Source organism: Penicillium argentinense (assembly GCF_028826775.1).
Source record: "Penicillium argentinense strain IBT 30761 chromosome Unknown utg000004l_segment0_segment0, whole genome shotgun sequence".
Lineage (NCBI taxonomy): Eukaryota > Fungi > Ascomycota > Eurotiomycetes > Eurotiales > Aspergillaceae > Penicillium > Penicillium argentinense.
In genome coordinates, this window is record NW_026622663.1 from 3409706 (window position 1) to 3427811 (window position 18106).

At 51.2% G+C, this 18106-nt stretch overlaps 8 protein-coding genes across 8 annotated transcripts; 4 read left to right on the forward strand and 4 right to left on the reverse strand.

Moving 5' to 3' along the window:
- Positions 1-317: 317 nt before the first annotated feature.
- Positions 318-2792, forward strand: N7532_004196 (uncharacterized protein; the record flags this gene model as incomplete). Its single annotated transcript, XM_056616690.1, has 1 exon — positions 318-2792. The coding sequence occupies one exon, from the start codon at positions 318-320 to the stop codon at positions 2790-2792; it is 2475 nt and encodes an 824-aa protein (XP_056477047.1).
- A 1782-nt stretch (positions 2793-4574) lies between these two features.
- On the forward strand, positions 4575-5852 carry N7532_004197 (uncharacterized protein; the record flags this gene model as incomplete). Its single annotated transcript, XM_056616691.1, has 1 exon — positions 4575-5852. The coding sequence occupies one exon, from the start codon at positions 4575-4577 to the stop codon at positions 5850-5852; it is 1278 nt and encodes a 425-aa protein (XP_056477048.1).
- Positions 5853-6010: 158 nt separating this feature from the next.
- On the reverse strand, positions 6011-7548 carry N7532_004198 (alpha/beta hydrolase; the record flags this gene model as incomplete). Its single annotated transcript, XM_056616692.1, has 2 exons — positions 6011-6995; positions 7055-7548. 2 exons carry the CDS (start codon positions 7546-7548, stop codon positions 6011-6013), a joined length of 1479 nt encoding a protein of 492 aa, XP_056477049.1.
- A 402-nt stretch (positions 7549-7950) lies between these two features.
- Positions 7951-8904, reverse strand: N7532_004199 (J domain-containing protein; the record flags this gene model as incomplete). Its single annotated transcript, XM_056616693.1, has 1 exon — positions 7951-8904. The coding sequence occupies one exon, from the start codon at positions 8902-8904 to the stop codon at positions 7951-7953; it is 954 nt and encodes a 317-aa protein (XP_056477050.1).
- Positions 8905-9309: 405 nt separating this feature from the next.
- On the forward strand, positions 9310-10281 carry N7532_004200 (putative FHA domain protein SNIP1; the record flags this gene model as incomplete). The annotated part of the gene is made up of 1 exon (XM_056616694.1): positions 9310-10281. The coding sequence occupies one exon, from the start codon at positions 9310-9312 to the stop codon at positions 10279-10281; it is 972 nt and encodes a 323-aa protein (XP_056477051.1).
- Positions 10282-10430: 149 nt separating this feature from the next.
- On the reverse strand, positions 10431-10912 carry N7532_004201 (uncharacterized protein; the record flags this gene model as incomplete). The annotated part of the gene is made up of 2 exons (XM_056616695.1): positions 10431-10645; positions 10720-10912. 2 exons carry the CDS (start codon positions 10910-10912, stop codon positions 10431-10433), a joined length of 408 nt encoding a protein of 135 aa, XP_056477052.1.
- Positions 10913-12384: 1472 nt separating this feature from the next.
- N7532_004202 (class I SAM-dependent methyltransferase) lies at positions 12385-13441 on the forward strand (the record flags this gene model as incomplete). The annotated part of the gene is made up of 3 exons (XM_056616696.1): positions 12385-12572; positions 12662-12934; positions 13177-13441. 3 exons carry the CDS (start codon positions 12385-12387, stop codon positions 13439-13441), a joined length of 726 nt encoding a protein of 241 aa, XP_056477053.1.
- A 282-nt stretch (positions 13442-13723) lies between these two features.
- atg11 (autophagy protein ATG11) lies at positions 13724-18067 on the reverse strand (the record flags this gene model as incomplete). The annotated part of the gene is made up of 5 exons (XM_056616697.1): positions 13724-13891; positions 13973-14396; positions 14423-17709; positions 17797-17908; positions 18000-18067. 5 exons carry the CDS (start codon positions 18065-18067, stop codon positions 13724-13726), a joined length of 4059 nt encoding a protein of 1352 aa, XP_056477054.1.
- Positions 18068-18106: the final 39 nt, after the last annotated feature.

Genomic DNA, 18106 nt, shown 5'->3' on the forward strand with positions numbered 1-18106 from the left:
CAGTCAAGGCTTTTTGTATCGAGGCGCGTCGCGGGAGATGATCCGTGCAAGTGAGCGGATCACATGAGGCGTCGAGTCACTGAGCAGCGGGAGATGCTCGCATGATTCGAAGGCTCGCGGGTTGAATGGAAAAGAAGCAGGACGAGTCGAGGACGTGGCGAAAGGAAGTATAGACCGCACATGCGATCGCGACTGAATCGAGACCGGGCGTCGCTAGCCCCTTCGGGAATGCGGGATCGCTCTATTTACTCGCGGTTCGGCCAGATTCACCATCACTCTTCCACCCGCGCAAGGGGGCCTGTTGCTTTGTTTTCGTCATGTCGACCCCAAAGACCGACCGAGTTTCACTCGCGCGACATCATCACCCGCACTCGCCCTTTGGTCGCGCGGGCGACGCAAGCCACGAATTCGATTTCGAACCCTCAACCTTCCCGTCGCCTTCGAAGCAAAATGGAACGCGTCCTCGACATAATTATCGCACGGGCACTCTAGCTGGAGCGTACCGCGCTGTTTCACGGACAAGCATGTCTGATGAAGGTCATCAGCTGGGCTCAAATACCAGCCCGCGACAAACACGGCCGTGGGAGCACCTCAACGCGCCATCACCGACCTCCGACACATCAAACCCGCCCGCCGAACCCGTCGATGCATACCGGAAAATTGATGAAATTGGGACATTGGCCGATAACATGGACTGGGAAGACCTGAATGGTTTAGCTGAAAAACGCTCCCCTGGTCGTCTCAATCGCTCCTCTTCGAAACAGCGAGGTCTCTACTACGATACAGAATCACGCTTTTCGGAGGCGAGCCTCCTCGATGAGATGGTGCACAACTCGCCGCGCAGACGTAAGACCAATTATTCTCGAGATGAGGAGCGCCTCCGACGAGTAACGGGCAAAGATTCGGCGATCTTCAGCAAGGCCAAAGTTGGGAGTCGCACAGCTTTGACGGCGGATAATCTACAGCGACGAGAGGAGGAAATTCAACATGATCAACACCAAGAACAACAGCCCATTTCGGAGGATGACGGCGAACAATGGCCCTCACTCAATCTTCCACGCAGCTGGGGCAGTCGCGCTGCACGCCCACAGGAATGGCTTCGGAATGTTAGTGGGAGCTCTGCCTCGGAATCCCAAGAGAAGAAAGCGCAGCATGACCCACCCAGCAATATCCCTGCAACAAGTATAAGTGGAGAGAGAACGACATCCAGGACTACCCGTTCATCTCCTCGCCCCGAGCGAGATACTAGCAGTAGGCCAATGCCAACCCGAGGCGCCCTCGAGGAACGCGTCGCCAATCTCCACGCGTCGAATACAGAGGAATCGAACGAGAAAGGTGGACTGGGCTTGAATGGAAATACGCCTCAGATAGATGGCAACGCCATTCCAAACACGCCAATCATTGTATACAAGAACTCGACATTGACAAGGCCAAGTGCAGCAAAGCGAGACTCTCAAGACCTTCTGCGCAAGCTATCAAGAGCCGAAAGCCCAAAGATGGACCAGGTCCAAACCCCAGAGCCACCCAAGCTTTTTGAGAGGAAGGTTTATGACAAAACACCCAGGGTCACGGGTGCCTGGATTGATACGCCCATGACAGAACGAGTGACTGAAATTCCAAGCGATTTAACGAAGGATATTGTTCCTCCCGCGGCGCCACCACAAGAAAAGGAGGTGCCAGGACCTGAACCAATTGCTGGTACCAAACCAACCGCGGATGTCATGCCTAAATCCGAGGAGCCTGAAGCAAAGAACGAGAATCGGGAGACAAATTCTGGTTCTGAAACACGCATCACCAAGCGATCCAAGCCCAAGCCTCCTCTCGTTCGACCTAACTTACCAAAGAGTGCTCTTGAAACGGTCATCGAAGATGTCCATTCTGGCAAAGAGGCCCTCGATCTGGGTGACGATACCATTGAATCACTCCAAGCAATCATGGACGATCCTACTGAAGTGAAATCCGATGAAGAGGAGGAAGCTACGTACGAACAAAAGCTTCGCAACCGGCTCGAACTGGCAACCAAAAACCAAGACCATGATGAGTACGACCGAATAGAGAACAAGCTGCATTCGTTGACGAAGCACATTGAAGAAGTGAAGAAGGGATTGGATCGTTTGGAGGACCATTTGGGTGGAATTGTCACTGACGGGCTCGGTGATTCTGCGACCAACAAACAAACCTCGGATTCGACTTTGAGAGAAACCAGCAATACGCAGCCAGATACCCGCATCTATGCTGCCATCCCGCTTCCTCGATTATGGGAACGAAACCCAACATCCCGACGTCTACGCATCACTAAGCTTGGCTGGACCACGCTCATATTTCTGACATGGTATATCATTGAGTGCCAAATGACCGAGATGTACTCCCACCCCCTTATTTCCAACACCTGTACCGGCTACTGCTTGCGCCCGGATGCACCCATCTTCCCATTTGTGACCGTGACAATGCTGTGGCGTTTGTCTCATCTTTCGACCCTTTTGACGCCCATCATCACGATTGGTATTGCGATCTTCCGGCTCGTGGCGCAGTTGCTCGGCTTGTGGGATGGCTATGTGGACGAGCCAGAGCGTCTGGGAAAGCTCGTGGGCGAGATCCGTATCAACGGCACCGCCGTGCCTTTTCCCTGGTTGACGCCACCATCTACAGCAACAAGCTTCGTGCCTCCTCCTGCTGCTGCTGCTGCTGCTTCACCTCCTCCACCTCAAGCACCCGTCTGGACAGCGCGCCACGAAATTCCTGTAAACCCCAAGGATGAGCAGGCATCGATGGACGATGATGAATATCTTTAACTTTAAGAGATTATTGGATATAGCATCCACTATGGCGTTTCACCGGTCTTAACATTGTTTCTATAAGGCGTTGCTTGCGATGGAAATTTAGGACTAGCTTTTAGGATACCCATCGCTCCATCCAACAGTCTATCATTTAATTCGAATTGAGTCTAAATGTTTGCCTTCTAACGTGCACAAGGTACTAACTAGCGTCATTCCATCCCCTAATGACACAGCTTCGTGCCCAAGAGAAAGGGGCAGTATGTGCGACCCCTGATTCCATCATCACAAGCGTGGTCAACTAAGCGGGCCAAGCTTGTCTGTCGAAGGAGCTGATTCAAAGAAGCGATGTATGCATCAGGTGACAAAGGACAATTGGTTGAAGGGATCAGGATGATTATGTGATCGGTCTTGTACTTAATAGTTAACTAGTAGTTAAGTTAATACCTTGTAGTATCTCATACCAGCCCCATGAATCACGACAACACCAGTCCAAATTCCATTCCTCTCTACGCCATGCAGTCACCCTTTCTGATGACCAAGGCAATTATTTTCCCCAGGAACAAGTTCTGGGCAATGGACACGCCTCGGTCGTTTTCCTCCAAAACGGCGTAGCTGTGAAAATTCCCCTAAGATACCCTTGGCATTCAGAGTCCGATGTGCAAGCGAACATCGACAAAATTAAACACGAGCAAACCATTTACCGTCATCTGCAAGATCCCTATGATCATCGTTCAAGCGATGTTGTTCGTTGCATTGGGTTTTCAGCCGAAGCTACTCAGCTTGCTCACATAGCTAATGGAGATCTTCGAACTTATCTTCAATCACACCGTCCCACATATGAGTTCCAACTTAAGTGGTTCTATGAGATGGCCCGGACACTTGAAAATGTCCATGACAGGCGTGTGCTTGTCGCAGACATCGCCAGCCGAAACTTTCTCCTCAATTCCGACCTATCACTCAAACTGTGCGATTCCTCCGAAGCATCTCTTCTGCCACTGAATTCCGATATGGACCATGTGGATGATAATGGCTACACTGTTCGAGTTGATATTGGCTTGCTTGGGCAATTACGTACGAGATCGTAACTGGCAACAAGTGTGAAGTCGATCTATACAAAGATAACGCTTCCTCCGTTGGCCGAGCTTACTGGCCAGAAAAGAGATTTTTACCGGATACCTTGGTATCCGGTTCGGTTGGATCATTGAAAGTTGCAGGGATGGTCGCTTTTGGAATGCTCACAGTCTTATACAGGCTTTGGATTTCATCGATTCGAGCTTCTCATCCCAAGGACGGCCTCTTGAAGGTGAAGGAAATGAGTTGAAGATGGACGTGATGTCTGCCGTGCCAAGAAGGACGGTTAAAGCCGTCACTGATCAATGGATTGGCCTTCACGCAATCCTCCCTACCTATCTTACGGTCGTCTCTGGGTATTGTAGACAGATCCCACAAGCTCCAAGGCTTTCTGCAGGCCCAACCCATCATTACCTAATCATTTTCGGCTGGCGACTAACTTAACAGTTAACTAGTTATCGGTTGCGGTAGGAGCAGGGGCTAAGCACGAGTTAGGACTAGTTGACAAGACCCGTACGGTAACACGAGGCTCAATCGTTCGGGGCGCAAAGGGCAACAACATCATCCGGCCGTGTGGGCCCATAACTGGGCGCTCTTGAATATATCAACTCCTCGCGATCCCTGGCACCTCCCATCATTTCCCCAGAGACTCACACTTGAGCAAGGAACAGGGAGAAAATGAGTGCCAGCGCCATATACGCCGGGGACACTAGTTCTATCTACACAATGGGCACCATGTTCCCAAACAAGATCGCCCTCAAAGACGATCTGAAGTTCGATCTTGCAGCTCCTGCTGGGTGGGAGTATGCACCAGGCGACACGATCATCGGCAACTTGATGCGCAAGAATCCACTCGTCACACCCGAGGCTACAGTCCGAATTTGGTTTGCCGGGCGAGTGAGGGCGAAGATTTCTCGAGATTCTGAGAGAAGAGACTCCTCTAATAAGACCTACTCCGCCACCTGGGACCTCTTCGATAATGGCCAGGATGTCCTTTATCACGGGCCACTGCATATTCCAGAAAATAGCAGCGAGCCAGAATGCTGGCCCATCTCAGTCCAGATTCCCACCACCGTTTCACCTTCGGTTACTAGAGGCCATAAACAGGCGATGAGCTTTCTTCCCCTGGACGAAGCTCCTCCGTACCTACCTGGTACCTTTCGTGCCAGTGGTAGGGATCATATTGTCAGCTCCGAATGCATTGTCGAGTATGCCGTCCACGCTCGCTTGAACTATCTCCATCGCGGGGCACACCGAGTCCTCTATGCGACCTTACCCATAATGTTAAGACACCCTATGGACCAGAACACGAGCACTTTTCTTGGCGAGTCCAAGGAATTGCGAAATGGCTGTGTTTTCAAAATCCAGACACAGCGTTTACTCCCAGGAATGGAAGATGTAGCCCTATCTCTGGGACAAAGGACGCGCAAAATTTTCCGTTCCTCCAAAGTACCAGAGTTCTGGTATGAAATCGTGATGACAACACCCACTGCCGTCCAACTCAACAACCCAGAGTTGATCCCGATAATATTCAACTTTGTTCACCGGGAAGATAAAACGAGTGAGGGTATCAAGGACCATCCTCAGAAGATTCAGATCAATTGGATCAGGCTGCGTCTGCACTGTATAACAGCTTGCATGGCACCGAGCAATTTCCGAGAGAACCACCCACAAAGTGACCAGCAGACCGCCATAATAGACTTGCACCTAGAAAAGGTCTTCGAACAGCTCGAGTCTCCGCTGGTGATATATTCGTCGGGGAAGGGGAGCCAGCCTATCCACTTGGGCAACATGTTCCAGATCAATCTGCGGGCTGATGGATTGTATTCTGGGAATATGCGCCTTGTGCGCTGGCCGAGCCTGAACAGCATCTATCCCGACTTCGTCACGTATAGCATCAAACACACGCACGCGCTGGAGTACATCGTCAATCTCACGATCGCAGGAGAGGGAGAAACGATCAAATTCAAGCCGAAGTCGCTCGTCATTCTTGCAGCTCTCTGATTATCACAGTTTCTGTTACTTTCTTGCTTGACTGTTTGCATTTTATGATATCCCAAACTTTGTATAGATTATGTATCATTGAATTCTTGTATGTATTCCGTGTATTGACAGGTAGTAGAAACAAAATTTACAATTATAATCCGTGGTCATCGGTACACTTACAGCCGCGCCCACTCACGAGAGGATTTGAGCATCTCAATCTCCCCATCAAGACGCCATTTCGCACTTCTCTGCAATCGTTCCTCGACCTCTTCATCACTCACATTACTAATCTTCTCAAGTGAAATCTCGCGGGTGGAGCGCAGCTTGAAGCCGAGATACGTGAGGTTCCCTGTCGGCGTAACACTTCCAGTCCCGGCGTTACGACAGAACTCCGACATTGTCTTAAAGAATCGTTTTGACGCCGGCGTAGACATCATGATAAAGCCGTGGCAGTGAGGCATGCCCTCAAATTGCTCTGCGACAACAGGTACGCCAGCCTCGTGAAGTCGGCGAGCTGTGATCAAGCCTTCATCTGTCAATGATTCCTCTCCAGTCGAGATAAAAATCGGAGGCGCCCCCTTCCAAAGCTCCGGCGATGCAGCAAGAGGCGAGACGAGAGGATGTAGCACCGTTTTCGCATTCACGTACATATCACTACGCGGCGGTGATACAGGCCACGCTGCGTCAGCCGGAAATGGAATCGGAGTGAACGGCTTCGACTCGACTACATCTTCTCTGGTGTGAGCGGGGAGATCGAGATAGTCGAATTTGGCATTGTGGATGATCGATGGCATGGCGCGCGAGATATCGCACCATGGCGAAACGGTGGCTACGCCCGCAGGAAGCTCGATGGGGACTTCTTTTCCATGGAAGTTGATTGAGCGGGAGGCACGTTGAAGGGTAAGTAGTGTCTGAAGTAGCACCAGAGACAGGTTTCCACCGGCGGAGTCACCAGCGATGACGATCTTGCGGGCTGGCACAGGATCGTGTAGTGCGCCTGGTGGCGGATGAATGAGAGACAAGTAGGCTGTCAATGCATCAACCAATGCGGCTGGAAATGGATTTTGCGGTGCCAGTCGGTATCGGACTGAGAGCACCGGGGAACCCGTGAGGCGTGATAGATGAGCGACAGGCACGCGGTGAGTGCATGGATCCATCAGGCTGGGATTAAGAATTAGAGTTTTTATGTTACGAGAGATAATGTTTCAGGAGTTACTTACAAATATGCACCGCCGTGGAAGAACAGAATTGTCGTATCAGACGAGGACTCCTTTTTCAGCTCACGATACTTCTCAGCCTCCGAGAGATCAGGTTGCGCAGTACTCTTCCCAACTCCACTTCGATACCCAGTCCATTCAGCCTCGACAGAGCCGATAGCAGGTATATCAAAAGTCTCGTCACCCATTTTGAGGTCCTCAATTGCGCGCAGAACTGCATCGCGCACGTCGAACTCGGGCTGTGGTAAAACGACCTTGGACACCCACATGGGACCCTTGATCCCGGGGTCGCGCATGCTATTCTGCTGCATCTTGGTGATGGAATGACTGAACGTCATGAACGAGCGAATGATTGCAACAGTCAATTCGGTGCGTAGATCTTGCTTCCCCGACACGGGGGACATGTGAACCTCATGCAGAAAGAGTGTTTTCAGGATCAGCGGGATGCGGACCAGCAACGCCTTCAGAAGGCCGATATTGTGCTTGAACGAGCTCATCCTGGGCGAAGGATGCGACTTGGAGCCCGGCTCCTGGGGTTGTGCTGAGGGAGGGAGAGATATAGATTTAAACCGGATCTGGGTTCACCTGCGTCAGAGCCGAGGTCCGTCCCCACCGTGGGCATCTACGCCCCACGAGGCGTCGCTGAGGATCTTACACCTTGAAATTGGGCCTTAGATTTACAGATGCATTTATGCAACTGCACTATTTGCAGACTGGATTTTAGGGTCGGGTTTCTATTTCGAAAGTAATCGATGCTACCTCCGATACTACTGTTAAATGGAGGAGAATATGTTCAATCAGTCCCGAAATGCACAACCCCTAATCTGATTCGATAATTATAAATGTCATGCGAGTCAGAACATCATACAAAGAGGAGAATCAATAGGACAGAAATGGCATCATAAAGCCTTATGGGCGTCTTGAGAACTCTGAGCACTCGGCACTGGCTCACTCCGCGCGTGATCCTCTACCTCCTGGGTTGGATACGCGGTTTTTCCTTCGGATGGACGACGAGAATGCAGTTCTCTTTCGTAAATAGGTTGCTCGTCATCCTTGAGGCCTGATCCCGTCGGATCTCTCCGGACTAGGAAACTCTGCACGCGAGCGTCATTGGAAGGCATCTGGTCGATTGTATGTTGCCGACGACCGGACAGGAAGCGCATCGAATCGTTGCTGACCTCCCGTAAGCGCTCCTCATAGCCAGTTTGCAGCTGCGAGATCCAAGACGCTTGGACAGCGCCTCCGAACAAGGTCAGGAGAACGACGAGTTTGGTGAAGGTGCGGTGATCGACGATATGCTGCTGCTTCTCGTGTCGGTTATTCCAACGTTCCCAGTCCTCCCAGGTGGCATTGGCGTATATAGTTGGGCCGTAAGGTCCCCACTCTGCCGATGCGTCGGCCACCGTGTTGTACCGTTTGGGTCCGTATTTCCATCCGGTACCGAACTGGTCGTACGCAGCTCGCTTGGTCGGGTCTGAAAGGATCTCGTGGGCGGCTACTACGATGTGGTACCGTCTAAGGCGAACTTCTTTTGACAGACCTCGACATAGACGATGCTCGTTGCAAGGCCGATCTGGATGGTAAATTTTCACGAGATCGTAGTATCGGATCTTTGAGTACGGGGCATTGCGGTGTAGGTTAAAGACTTCATAAGGAGTAAATGTCGATGCACTCGGCCAGGAATATTCATACTCCGGGAGATCCGAGGCAGTGGCGTAGCTTTGGCCGATATAGAATACCCCGAGGCCGCGGCGTGGTCTGTTGACCAGGACATGAGCGAGTGGCGACGCTACAGTGGGTGAGCTCAGGAGCTGGATGCCACTGCAGCTGAGAAGTCCGGACTTCTTGAACATGTCCGCATGGCGTTTAGAGAGAGGACGGTGAGAATCCCGACGCTCTCCAAGTGTGTGGAAGAGTGGAAGAGTGGAAGCAGTGTAGCTCCCCTCACTGTTTAGACCTGCCGGCCCGTGGAATGGATCACGTGGCGTCGGAGAAAAGGTGCCGAGAAGTGGTAGTCACACTAGGATCGAGGTAGATATTTTCAAAATAGGTGAGAAGTTAGGAAAATCCATCAGCAGAGGGAAATTTTACGTAAATTCTATATTTGTTTAACACTAAATTCCTTCACATTTTCTACGAATCTGGTAATTTTTAGCTCAAGTAAAATCACGTGATCTACAGTTTGTCTCAAGGTTCTCATCGAAGCTTCCGCCCGTTGTTTTTGCTCACGTTTAACGCTGCTATCCGCTTGCGATAATATGGCTGGATCGCAAGACGGACACGACGGCCGTCGGCAACGCTCGCCAGCCGATTCTCCCGATCGATCCCGCGAACGACGACGACAGGATTTACGGTCCGATTACCATAAGAGCTCGCGGCGACGCGATGACAACCGCCGAAACTCACACAGAGACAGTCCTCGGCGCCAATCCTCCCGCAGTCCATCAGGGAACGACAGATCCCGCCGAGATCGTGATAGCCATCGCCGAGACCGCCGTGAACGCTCTACAAGTGCCGCCGACGAGGATCGCAGGAGGCACAGCCATCGCAGCCATCGACACCGCGAAGACCGTGATGGAGAGCGGTCTTCCAGAAGACATAAGAGTCCACGACGACGCTCACGTTCTCCACGACGATCACCTAGCCCACCCAAGGAGATTCAGCGGCGCGGCCCGCTCCCATCGCAATCAGACGCATTCTCAAACGAATTGACACAGACTGGTGATGGACCTCCGCCACCAGAGAGAGAGAAGCCGAATTTCAGAAACACGGGCCGCCTTGCGGCGGAGAGTAACAGGGTCCAGGTTGAAGGACGCGATGGAGGAATCGTCTTGAAATACCATGAGCCACCAGAGGCACGCAAACCACCATCCAAGGAGCCCTGGAGAATGTATGTCTTCAAGGGAGAGGATCTACTGGAGATGGTGGAACTCGGTGGACGCAGCTGTTGGCTGGTTGGCCGTGAACAGGCAGTGGTGGATTTCCCTCTCGAGCATCCCAGCTGCTCCAAACAACATGCCGCGCTCCAGTTCCGCTATGTCGAGAAGAGAAACGAGTATGGTGACCGCATCGGCAAGATCAAGCCCTATATCATCGATCTGGAGAGCGCCAACGGAACCAGTGTCAATGGCGAGTCCGTTCCAGCTGGCCGCTATATGGAGGTCATGGACAAGGATGTGATTAAATTCGGACTGAGCTCACGCGAGTACGTGATTATGCTACCGAGCTGAATATTTCATCCGCTATATTCCCATTTCCCGGATATGACAGGATTATCCGACCAAGCGAGCATGCAGAAATGATATTACATTCGATATACAGGTTATGCGATATGAGACGACATGGAGACAGGGAACATCATTCCAAACGAAAGCTACCTTCAACCGAGATGGCTCTTTTTAGCCTCCTTGGCCTTGCCAGCTGCCTCGCCCATGGCCTCCTCGGCCTTTCCCTTTGCCTTTCCGGCCGCGTGCTCCGCCTTCCCTTTGCCCTCGCCTGCATATTGAGCCGCGTCGCCCTTCAACTCCTGCGCCTTGGCCTGGGCATCCTGGCTAGTGGCACCCATGGCGTTCTTAATCTTCTCCTTCGCTTGCTCTAGAAGATGCACACATTCGTATCAGAATTTGGCTTACTCGGTTTCTCATTATTCAACCCAAGGATGTACATACCTCCTTTGTTTATACCCCCAACTGCCGCATCCGAGACAACCCGATCAGCCTTCTTCAGGGTGTCCTTGGTTGCATCGATAGGCCCTTTCTGATAGCTAGCAGTCGATGAGATGGACCGAATGCCGATGGTGGAGGCTGCGACCGAGCTTGTCACTCGAGACTTGAAAACCGGAATCAAGCGTGCGGCGGACATGATGTGGCGTGGATGGTGGGTGTAGGTGATACTGTATTGATAGACTTCGAAACTTGAAGAAATCGGAGTAGACAAAGATAATCCAAGTGCGATGGCAATTTAAAAGAAATGATACCTCTCAGCTACTTATAATGAATAGTTGGTTATGCCTTGTCCGATTCCTGGCATCGCTGACGTCATCGTCGTCGCATTTCTTACGTCGATACACGGTCACGGCTACGGCCAGCCGCTGCATTCTTGCTAGCCTGGTTTTAAAGCTCCCCCCCGGGTTTTGGTTGCGAATTAAATGGTTCAAGCCAAGAAATCAAGCTTGATTGATGTGGAGAGGTTGGAAAACGAAGTGGATTGGCGGAGGTATATCCTGCAGATCATGCTGGCATTCGGCAGTATTACAGTCTCCACAGCTATCTCATCTCCATCATATAAATCATATCACATAGAGTGTGATGCGTATAAACTATATGTGAGGTACTACATCTCGTACTGCAGTCTTTTGCTATCCTGCTTCGCCCGTCGCATACCAAGAAATGTAGATATGGAGCATACTTGTCGCCCTGTTTCACAGGACTAACAATGACCACGATTTTAACCATCAACACTGTGTGGTTTGTGGCAAATATATCACACATACCTACTGGAAAGTAATCCTATTGTTATCTAAGTGATCGAGAAATGAGCTAGAGCTAAATATTCCATCAACCCCTATCTCCAACGAAATTCAGGGGATCCAATTCGAGCGGTGTGTCGGTGGATCTCACGCCATTGCAGTGTGGGATAACCGTTAGGATGACCCTTAGCAAAGCCCCATCTGCTCCCCAAAAATTCCAATAGAATTGCAGCTAGTAGCCCCTCAATTTGTGAGCGCGGACCAAACTTACATCAAGAAGGCCTAATTCATCAATGAAAACTTCGCATTATGAAGTGTATTCCGAGTGAACAAAGCAAATTTCTCAAGATGCCGACGCTTTCCAACGGCCACCAGGATGCTATAACAGACCATTCATTCGATGGGTTGGCATATCCCACGCTAATCAGTAAAATTAAACCACCTTGGGGAAAAAACTTCGGCCCAGGAACCTTTCACAGGCTTCCGGGGTGGTCAAAGAGGTTCACCAAACAGCTGATCTTTTCCTTGTTCCCGTAGACCCGCATTCCAAGAATCCTTCCTCCACGACTGTACGTACGGAGCGTTGCTCCAGACTATCTCGTCCTGTCATATTTTCTCCTTAGTGCCGCTGTGGGGAATTTGGCGCGACTGACTGGTCTTGTGTTTTTTTTTCTAACGGGATACCATGGCTGTGGCGTCAGGTTGGCTCCAATTTCAGTACTATTGACTGATGGGTGGATGAACTCGGGCGTTTTCGCAGATGAGCCGGCAAAGTTCATCTTTCCATAAAAAGGCCCAATTTCTGATCTCATAATGCCTATCCAGGTCAATTCTCCAGCAGAATATGTTCTCATCCGAACGAAAGATGAACTTGAAAGGTTTGGAGACCATTGACCACGTTCTAAAAAGTCATCTAGGAACACCACAGGCTGAGGTGGAATATAGGCTCGAAAGACAGTACAAGGTCTGGCAAGTCAATATTGGCTACCTGTTGCACCCAAAAATCCCTCAGAGAGATGGCATGCGCGTGGCAGACGTAGGGACTGGCACTGGGTCAGAAATTTCACCCTTATCTCACCTTGGGGAATCTCATCTCAAGATGCAAAAGAGGCCATTCCAAACTGACTCTAGACTCTCTGCAGTATTTGGCTACGTGACCTCGCAGCGGTCCTCCTGGATGACTGCAAACTCGACGGATTCGACCTCTCGGGCGCAATGTTTTTCAATGAGAAACCACCGCCCCCAAATGTCAAATTCCACCAGCACAATCTTCTAGAACCGTTCCCAGCCGAGCTCATAGGGCAATATGATGTCGTCAACGTTTGTGCGATGGTGGTGGCTCTGTCCTCTGATGAGTGGAAGCCTGCCCTCTGCAACCTCATCTCTCTTCTCCGTATGAACATCGACCCGATCTTGTGAGAAGACTTTTTTGACACGATAGGACAAAAAGGACCTGGGGGCTATATATCCAATGGCTTGACTGCTCGGCAAAGGACTTCGTCGTGAAGGGAACCACTGAAGGCAGGGTTCCCATTAATGCTGAGCGATGGACCGAGCTCCATCGAGCCACTGCGAGTGCTCTAGGAAAGACACCAAAATGAGGCTATTAGCTCTGTTCCCTCGTGTGCAGACCAAGGCCAATTCTAATTCCGAATAGTGTGGCTGCTCTTTACGGTCTCTTCCAGGAAAATGGACTGGAAAATTGCGACGAGAGAATCTATCCCCTGGATGACCCAGCTGGGAGAAGCGAGCTCAATAAGGCCGTCCTGGACGGGATCCATAATTTCATGATTGCTGCTCTTGATTGCCGCACGTTTGAATGGGCGAAGTCGATAGATCAAGTGCTGGGTATGAAAAAGGCCGCCCAGCAAGATCTGGTCAACCTCAACGGCTGGTTCAGCTACAATGTTTTTACGTTGTGATGGGACAGAAAGTTTGATCAGCGTACGTTGCTGGAATTGGGCTCTTGTCTGTAGCTAGACGCCTGAATCCTTTGCCTGTGGAACTGATAGAGGATTGATCGACAAAAATTCGCAAAAAAAGGCCTTCAAACTGGTGGGTATCTTGTAGTAAATCACTACCGAAGGGAGATGTTGATGGCCTCATCATGCATGCACAAAAAGCAGAAGGGGCCAAGATTCTCAAACAAAAAACAGAGAGGGTGAAAAAAAGAGCAAAGGGCGATGGAACGTAGAAAGAAACACCTAGTACTTCCCTGTTTCATCACGACGATAGTCCATTGACCATAATTTCTCCCATGTGCGTGCCTTGGCCTGACTCCGAGTAGAAGTCGACCGCGAAGGCGGAGATGCCGATGACGCAATATCGCTGGTAGGCAATTGCGCTTCCGAGGCTGACGCAGGATCTTGATTCTGTATTGGAATTTAAAGATAAGCATGCAGGCTTCTGGGAGTGACCCGAAAAAGAAGGTCCCGTAGTGGGCCACGACGAACCTCATGAAAGAGTAGGTCTCGACGAACCTCGTTGAAAATGGGAGCAGCCTCGCGAGGCTGAGAGCTGACGTCTGCGCCAGCTGGTCGCACAATGTCGGATGCTGAGTCGTTGGCTTTGTGGGAAGGCGTAGGCGTTCCACGCTTCGAATTAGAACTATTACGCCGGCTATCCAAGCTCCTGGACAGGGTTTGAGCGACAGTGCTTTCTTCAGTAGGTCGCTTTAGACGGATGCTACCCTTAGCATCCACATGGGCAGAGGCAACGGTGCTTTTCGAGATTCCTGGTGTGGCGGGTGCGCCAGGCTTTTCCTCAATAGCGTCAACGAGATACCAGCGTAGACCATCAGAAAGCGCAAAGGGATTATCATCGTCCAGAGAGTTGCCGTCACTGGCTTCTCCGAGGGACTTTTTGTCTGTGGCAGCGCTGTTCAATGATTTAGACAGGTCGACAATTCGCTCTTCAATCTTAGTAATGCGAGCAAGAAGCCAGGTTTTTGGTCAAGCTTATGGGAGTCTTGCTCGCGGAGAAAGTAGTGTGGCGCATTGATATTAAAAGCTGCCCAAGAGCGGATTGCTTGGTTTCGAGTGGGAAGAAACAGAGCAACATCCCCTTCCTTGAAAGACCGGTACGCGATCTTCTCATGGGCTTCGCTTTGGGCGCGATGGTAACGGTCACGGTAAGCTCGAGATTCTTTCACGTACCTGCGAGCATAGGTCTCCAGATCCTTGACGCGTTTGATGACTGTCTCTCCGAAGCTTGTGAGGTCAAACTGAGCCAGACCTTCAATGAACGCGGCAAACTTAGTCTCCTCTTCCTCTTGAGTCTCTGCATCTAACCAAGCCAGCAATGATGCGTCCGGCTTCATCGAGACAGTCGCAGATTGAGCGAGGCTCTCTCCAAGACTGGACGACGAATTGATCTTTGAGGCACGCTGGACTGCAAGATGGCCATTCTGTTGAACGATCGCAAAGCCCATCTGCTCCAGCATGCGTACCAATGCCTCAACCTGAGAGAAAAGCCGTTTTGAGATATCGTGCGATTTGCTGCCTCGGGAATTAACCCTAGCCACAGCTTGCTTGACTGCCTCGGAGGCATCTTCGAGCCTTTTTTCCCAGTCAGATTGATTATCTTTGAAGTCTCGTGCCTCGGTTTCGGCATTAGCAAGTCTCTGAGACAGATCTGCGTGCTTTTGTTGTTCTTCTGCAATTTGTTCTCGCAGGGCGTCGGATCCACTTTCGCCAGCTGACACCTGGTTCTGCAGCGAAGTTAGTGCTGAACGCTCTTGTTCCAGGTCACGCATAGCATTGTCCAGTTTGCTTTGTGTATCCGATAGTTCTTGTTGGAGTTGAGACAGCTTAGTTTCTTTATCTTCGACGCTCTTCGCTGTCGCCTCGAGATCAGACTCGAGTTGCGCGTTCCTCTCTTCGAAAGACTTGGCCTCAGCCATTGCCTTGGTAGCGCTCTCTTCCGCACTCCGCGCGTGGATGGAGAGACCTTCGGACAGAATATCAATGGCTTTAATGATGCCAGAAAGCTCAAATGGGACGGCTCCTCCGGGTGACAGGTTCATAAATGCTGACTGAAGAGCATTGTAATTTTCATGATCCCGTTGGCTCCATTCGCCTTGCTGTTGCTCAAGGGACTCGATCCTTGCCTTGAGTTTTTGCTCTTCCTCTTGTTGAGCATGAATGCGTTCACTCAGCCCAGTTATCTTTGCAGCTTCCTCTCTGGAGCTGATATGGGCAGCTTGCAAGTCGACCTCGAGCTGGTGAATACGCTCATCCAGTTCATGCTTTTCATGCTCCCGGCTGTCCGTGAGCCTATCGAGCTCCTCTTCCACCTCTTCGTTGCGGTGTCGAACCTTTTTCAGCTCCGCCTCGATGAACCGTCGTTCATCTTCAAACTCGCGTTGGCGTGCCTCAAGATTGCCAATGAGATCTTTCTTGGTGGATTGAGCTTCTTGATATTTATCGGAGCTGGACTGGCGCTCGGCATGTGCTTCTTTGTGAAGCCTTTGCACTGTTTCCTTCTCCGCGGCCAATTCGGCCTCGAGTGTTACGATGCGTTGCACAAGCGCTCTGTCCTCCGGAGACTGATTCATCGACACCCGTCTTGAAGACACAGACGAACGTCGCGACATGGCGTCAGGGTGCGGAGATGCAGGAGAACTGGGGAAATCAGGACCGAAATTGCCGCTTGATGGTCGACTCAGGTGGCTCTGGCGATGCAACAGGTCCTCTAGTTTTCGGATGCGGCTGTCGGACCCTTTGACTCTTTCCTCGAGTTTGGCCTTCTCCTCCCGTAGGCTTCGCACTACATCATCACCGCGTAGCAACATTGAGCTCCGACCGAGATCAAAAACGCTCCCGTTCTTAAAGGCTTTGGCCCTCCGCCGCTGTTGACGTGTGGGTGCATCCAACTCTTTAAACTGGACTGTCAAATCATCGGCGATTTTGGCCAAGGAATGCTTGGATCGTAGCTCGTCGATGTAAAGTTCGATTTCTTTACGACTGACATCCGGCCATTCATCGTCTTGGCCCTGGATATTGACCTCGATTCCCGGGGCATTGGTATCCCCAAAGGAGATGAAGTCACCCATATTCTTGACCCATTTCTTGCGTCGGCGCTGTTCCTCATCTCTCAACACCGCCATTTCCTCTGCTAAACTCAGGGAGTCTGCCTTGATCTTGCCGCTCCATTCCTGGCGCCGTGTGCATTCGATCAAAACGGAACCATAGACCATCGGCATTTGGAAAACAGAGCATATGATGTCAAACGAGTTGCTGTCCACGTCGAGTTCAACTATCTGGGAGTGAACCTCAGCGAGACGGGACTCAATGAAGGAGATGGTGCGCATTTGCTGGAGAGCTTTCTTGCCTGCCGCGGAGCGCCGGCGCCAAGATTCCTCCAACGCATAGTGGATATCCTTGCCGAGCTCGAAGAGCGAAGGAAGAAGATTCTGGGTGTGGTTGAGAGCAAGCCTAGAGATGTTTGCCAGCATCCTTTGGTTGTTTGGCAACCCAAGGACATGCTCATAATCAGAGTGGATCTTCTTTGCGATCGTTTCGACCTCTTCCAGCAATCCTTCTTCACCATTCTCGGAATTGGGAAATGAGTCATCTACCAGGTGCTGTGTTTCTGTAGCAATGTCGGTAACAATCCGCTCCATGTCTCGCATTTGCCCAGAGAAGCGCGGTGCTGCTAGCGCCACATCCGACCCAGCCCGCTGGACTTCAGGGACATCGACGAAGTCAAGGAGGGTACCTGTGGGCCGGTCTTTGTCTATCTTTGGCGTGGACGGGCGTCCGAGCATGGGGAAGTCCTTCCGCGCCGGAATGCTCTCGAGAGTCGAAAGAGCCCGCTGCCAACCATCTAAAGCTGACTCCTGTTCCTGGAGGAGATTGTTCGCCCATGTTTGAGCCTCTTGAAAACGATGCTCAAGAGTTCCGACGTGAGATTTGAGGTTCTCCAGGGCTACACCCAGGCCGCGATGGATGACGTCGGTTCGTTCGTTGTGTTCTCGGACTTGCTTGTCGATAGCTTCGCAACGGGTAGACAGTTCTAGTGCCCAGGACCTTCTTTTCATGAACAAATTCCGCCATGACTGAAGGTCGTTCTGATCGGTTATGGATGCGGGTGGGCTGGTCGGCCTGAAGGACTCGGGTCGAGGTAGCTCTGGTAGTTCGGCGTCGCCAGGGTCACTGACGTATTGTCGGTCATAAACAAAGATTTCTGTCTATTTAATTCATGTCACGTATCAGTGCGGCTCTCGAGTAACTTCGGGTCGTTTCGGACTAGGTATTAGTCGGGGGGAGCGTCATACCTCAGTAGCAAGCGTCTGGATCTTCACATTCTTTCCCAGGGCGGTCATGAGAATCTGTCTTGTTGGTGGAATGGAGGTATTTTGAACGATCCATGTCTTCAGGGCTTCAGTACTAGACAGGCGAGTGGGGTCAGCTTGCAGTTGCGTAAAGCGAGGAGGGAACTGGACAAAGGCTCCCCACACCGATCGAGCGGAGTACATACGAGGCAAAGGAGACCGGGTCGGCCAGTAGATGCTCACCAGAGTGAGCAATGTAGATATGGAGCGACATGTCCCCTCCTCACCGTGAGCATGGAAGCTCGTGTGTCCT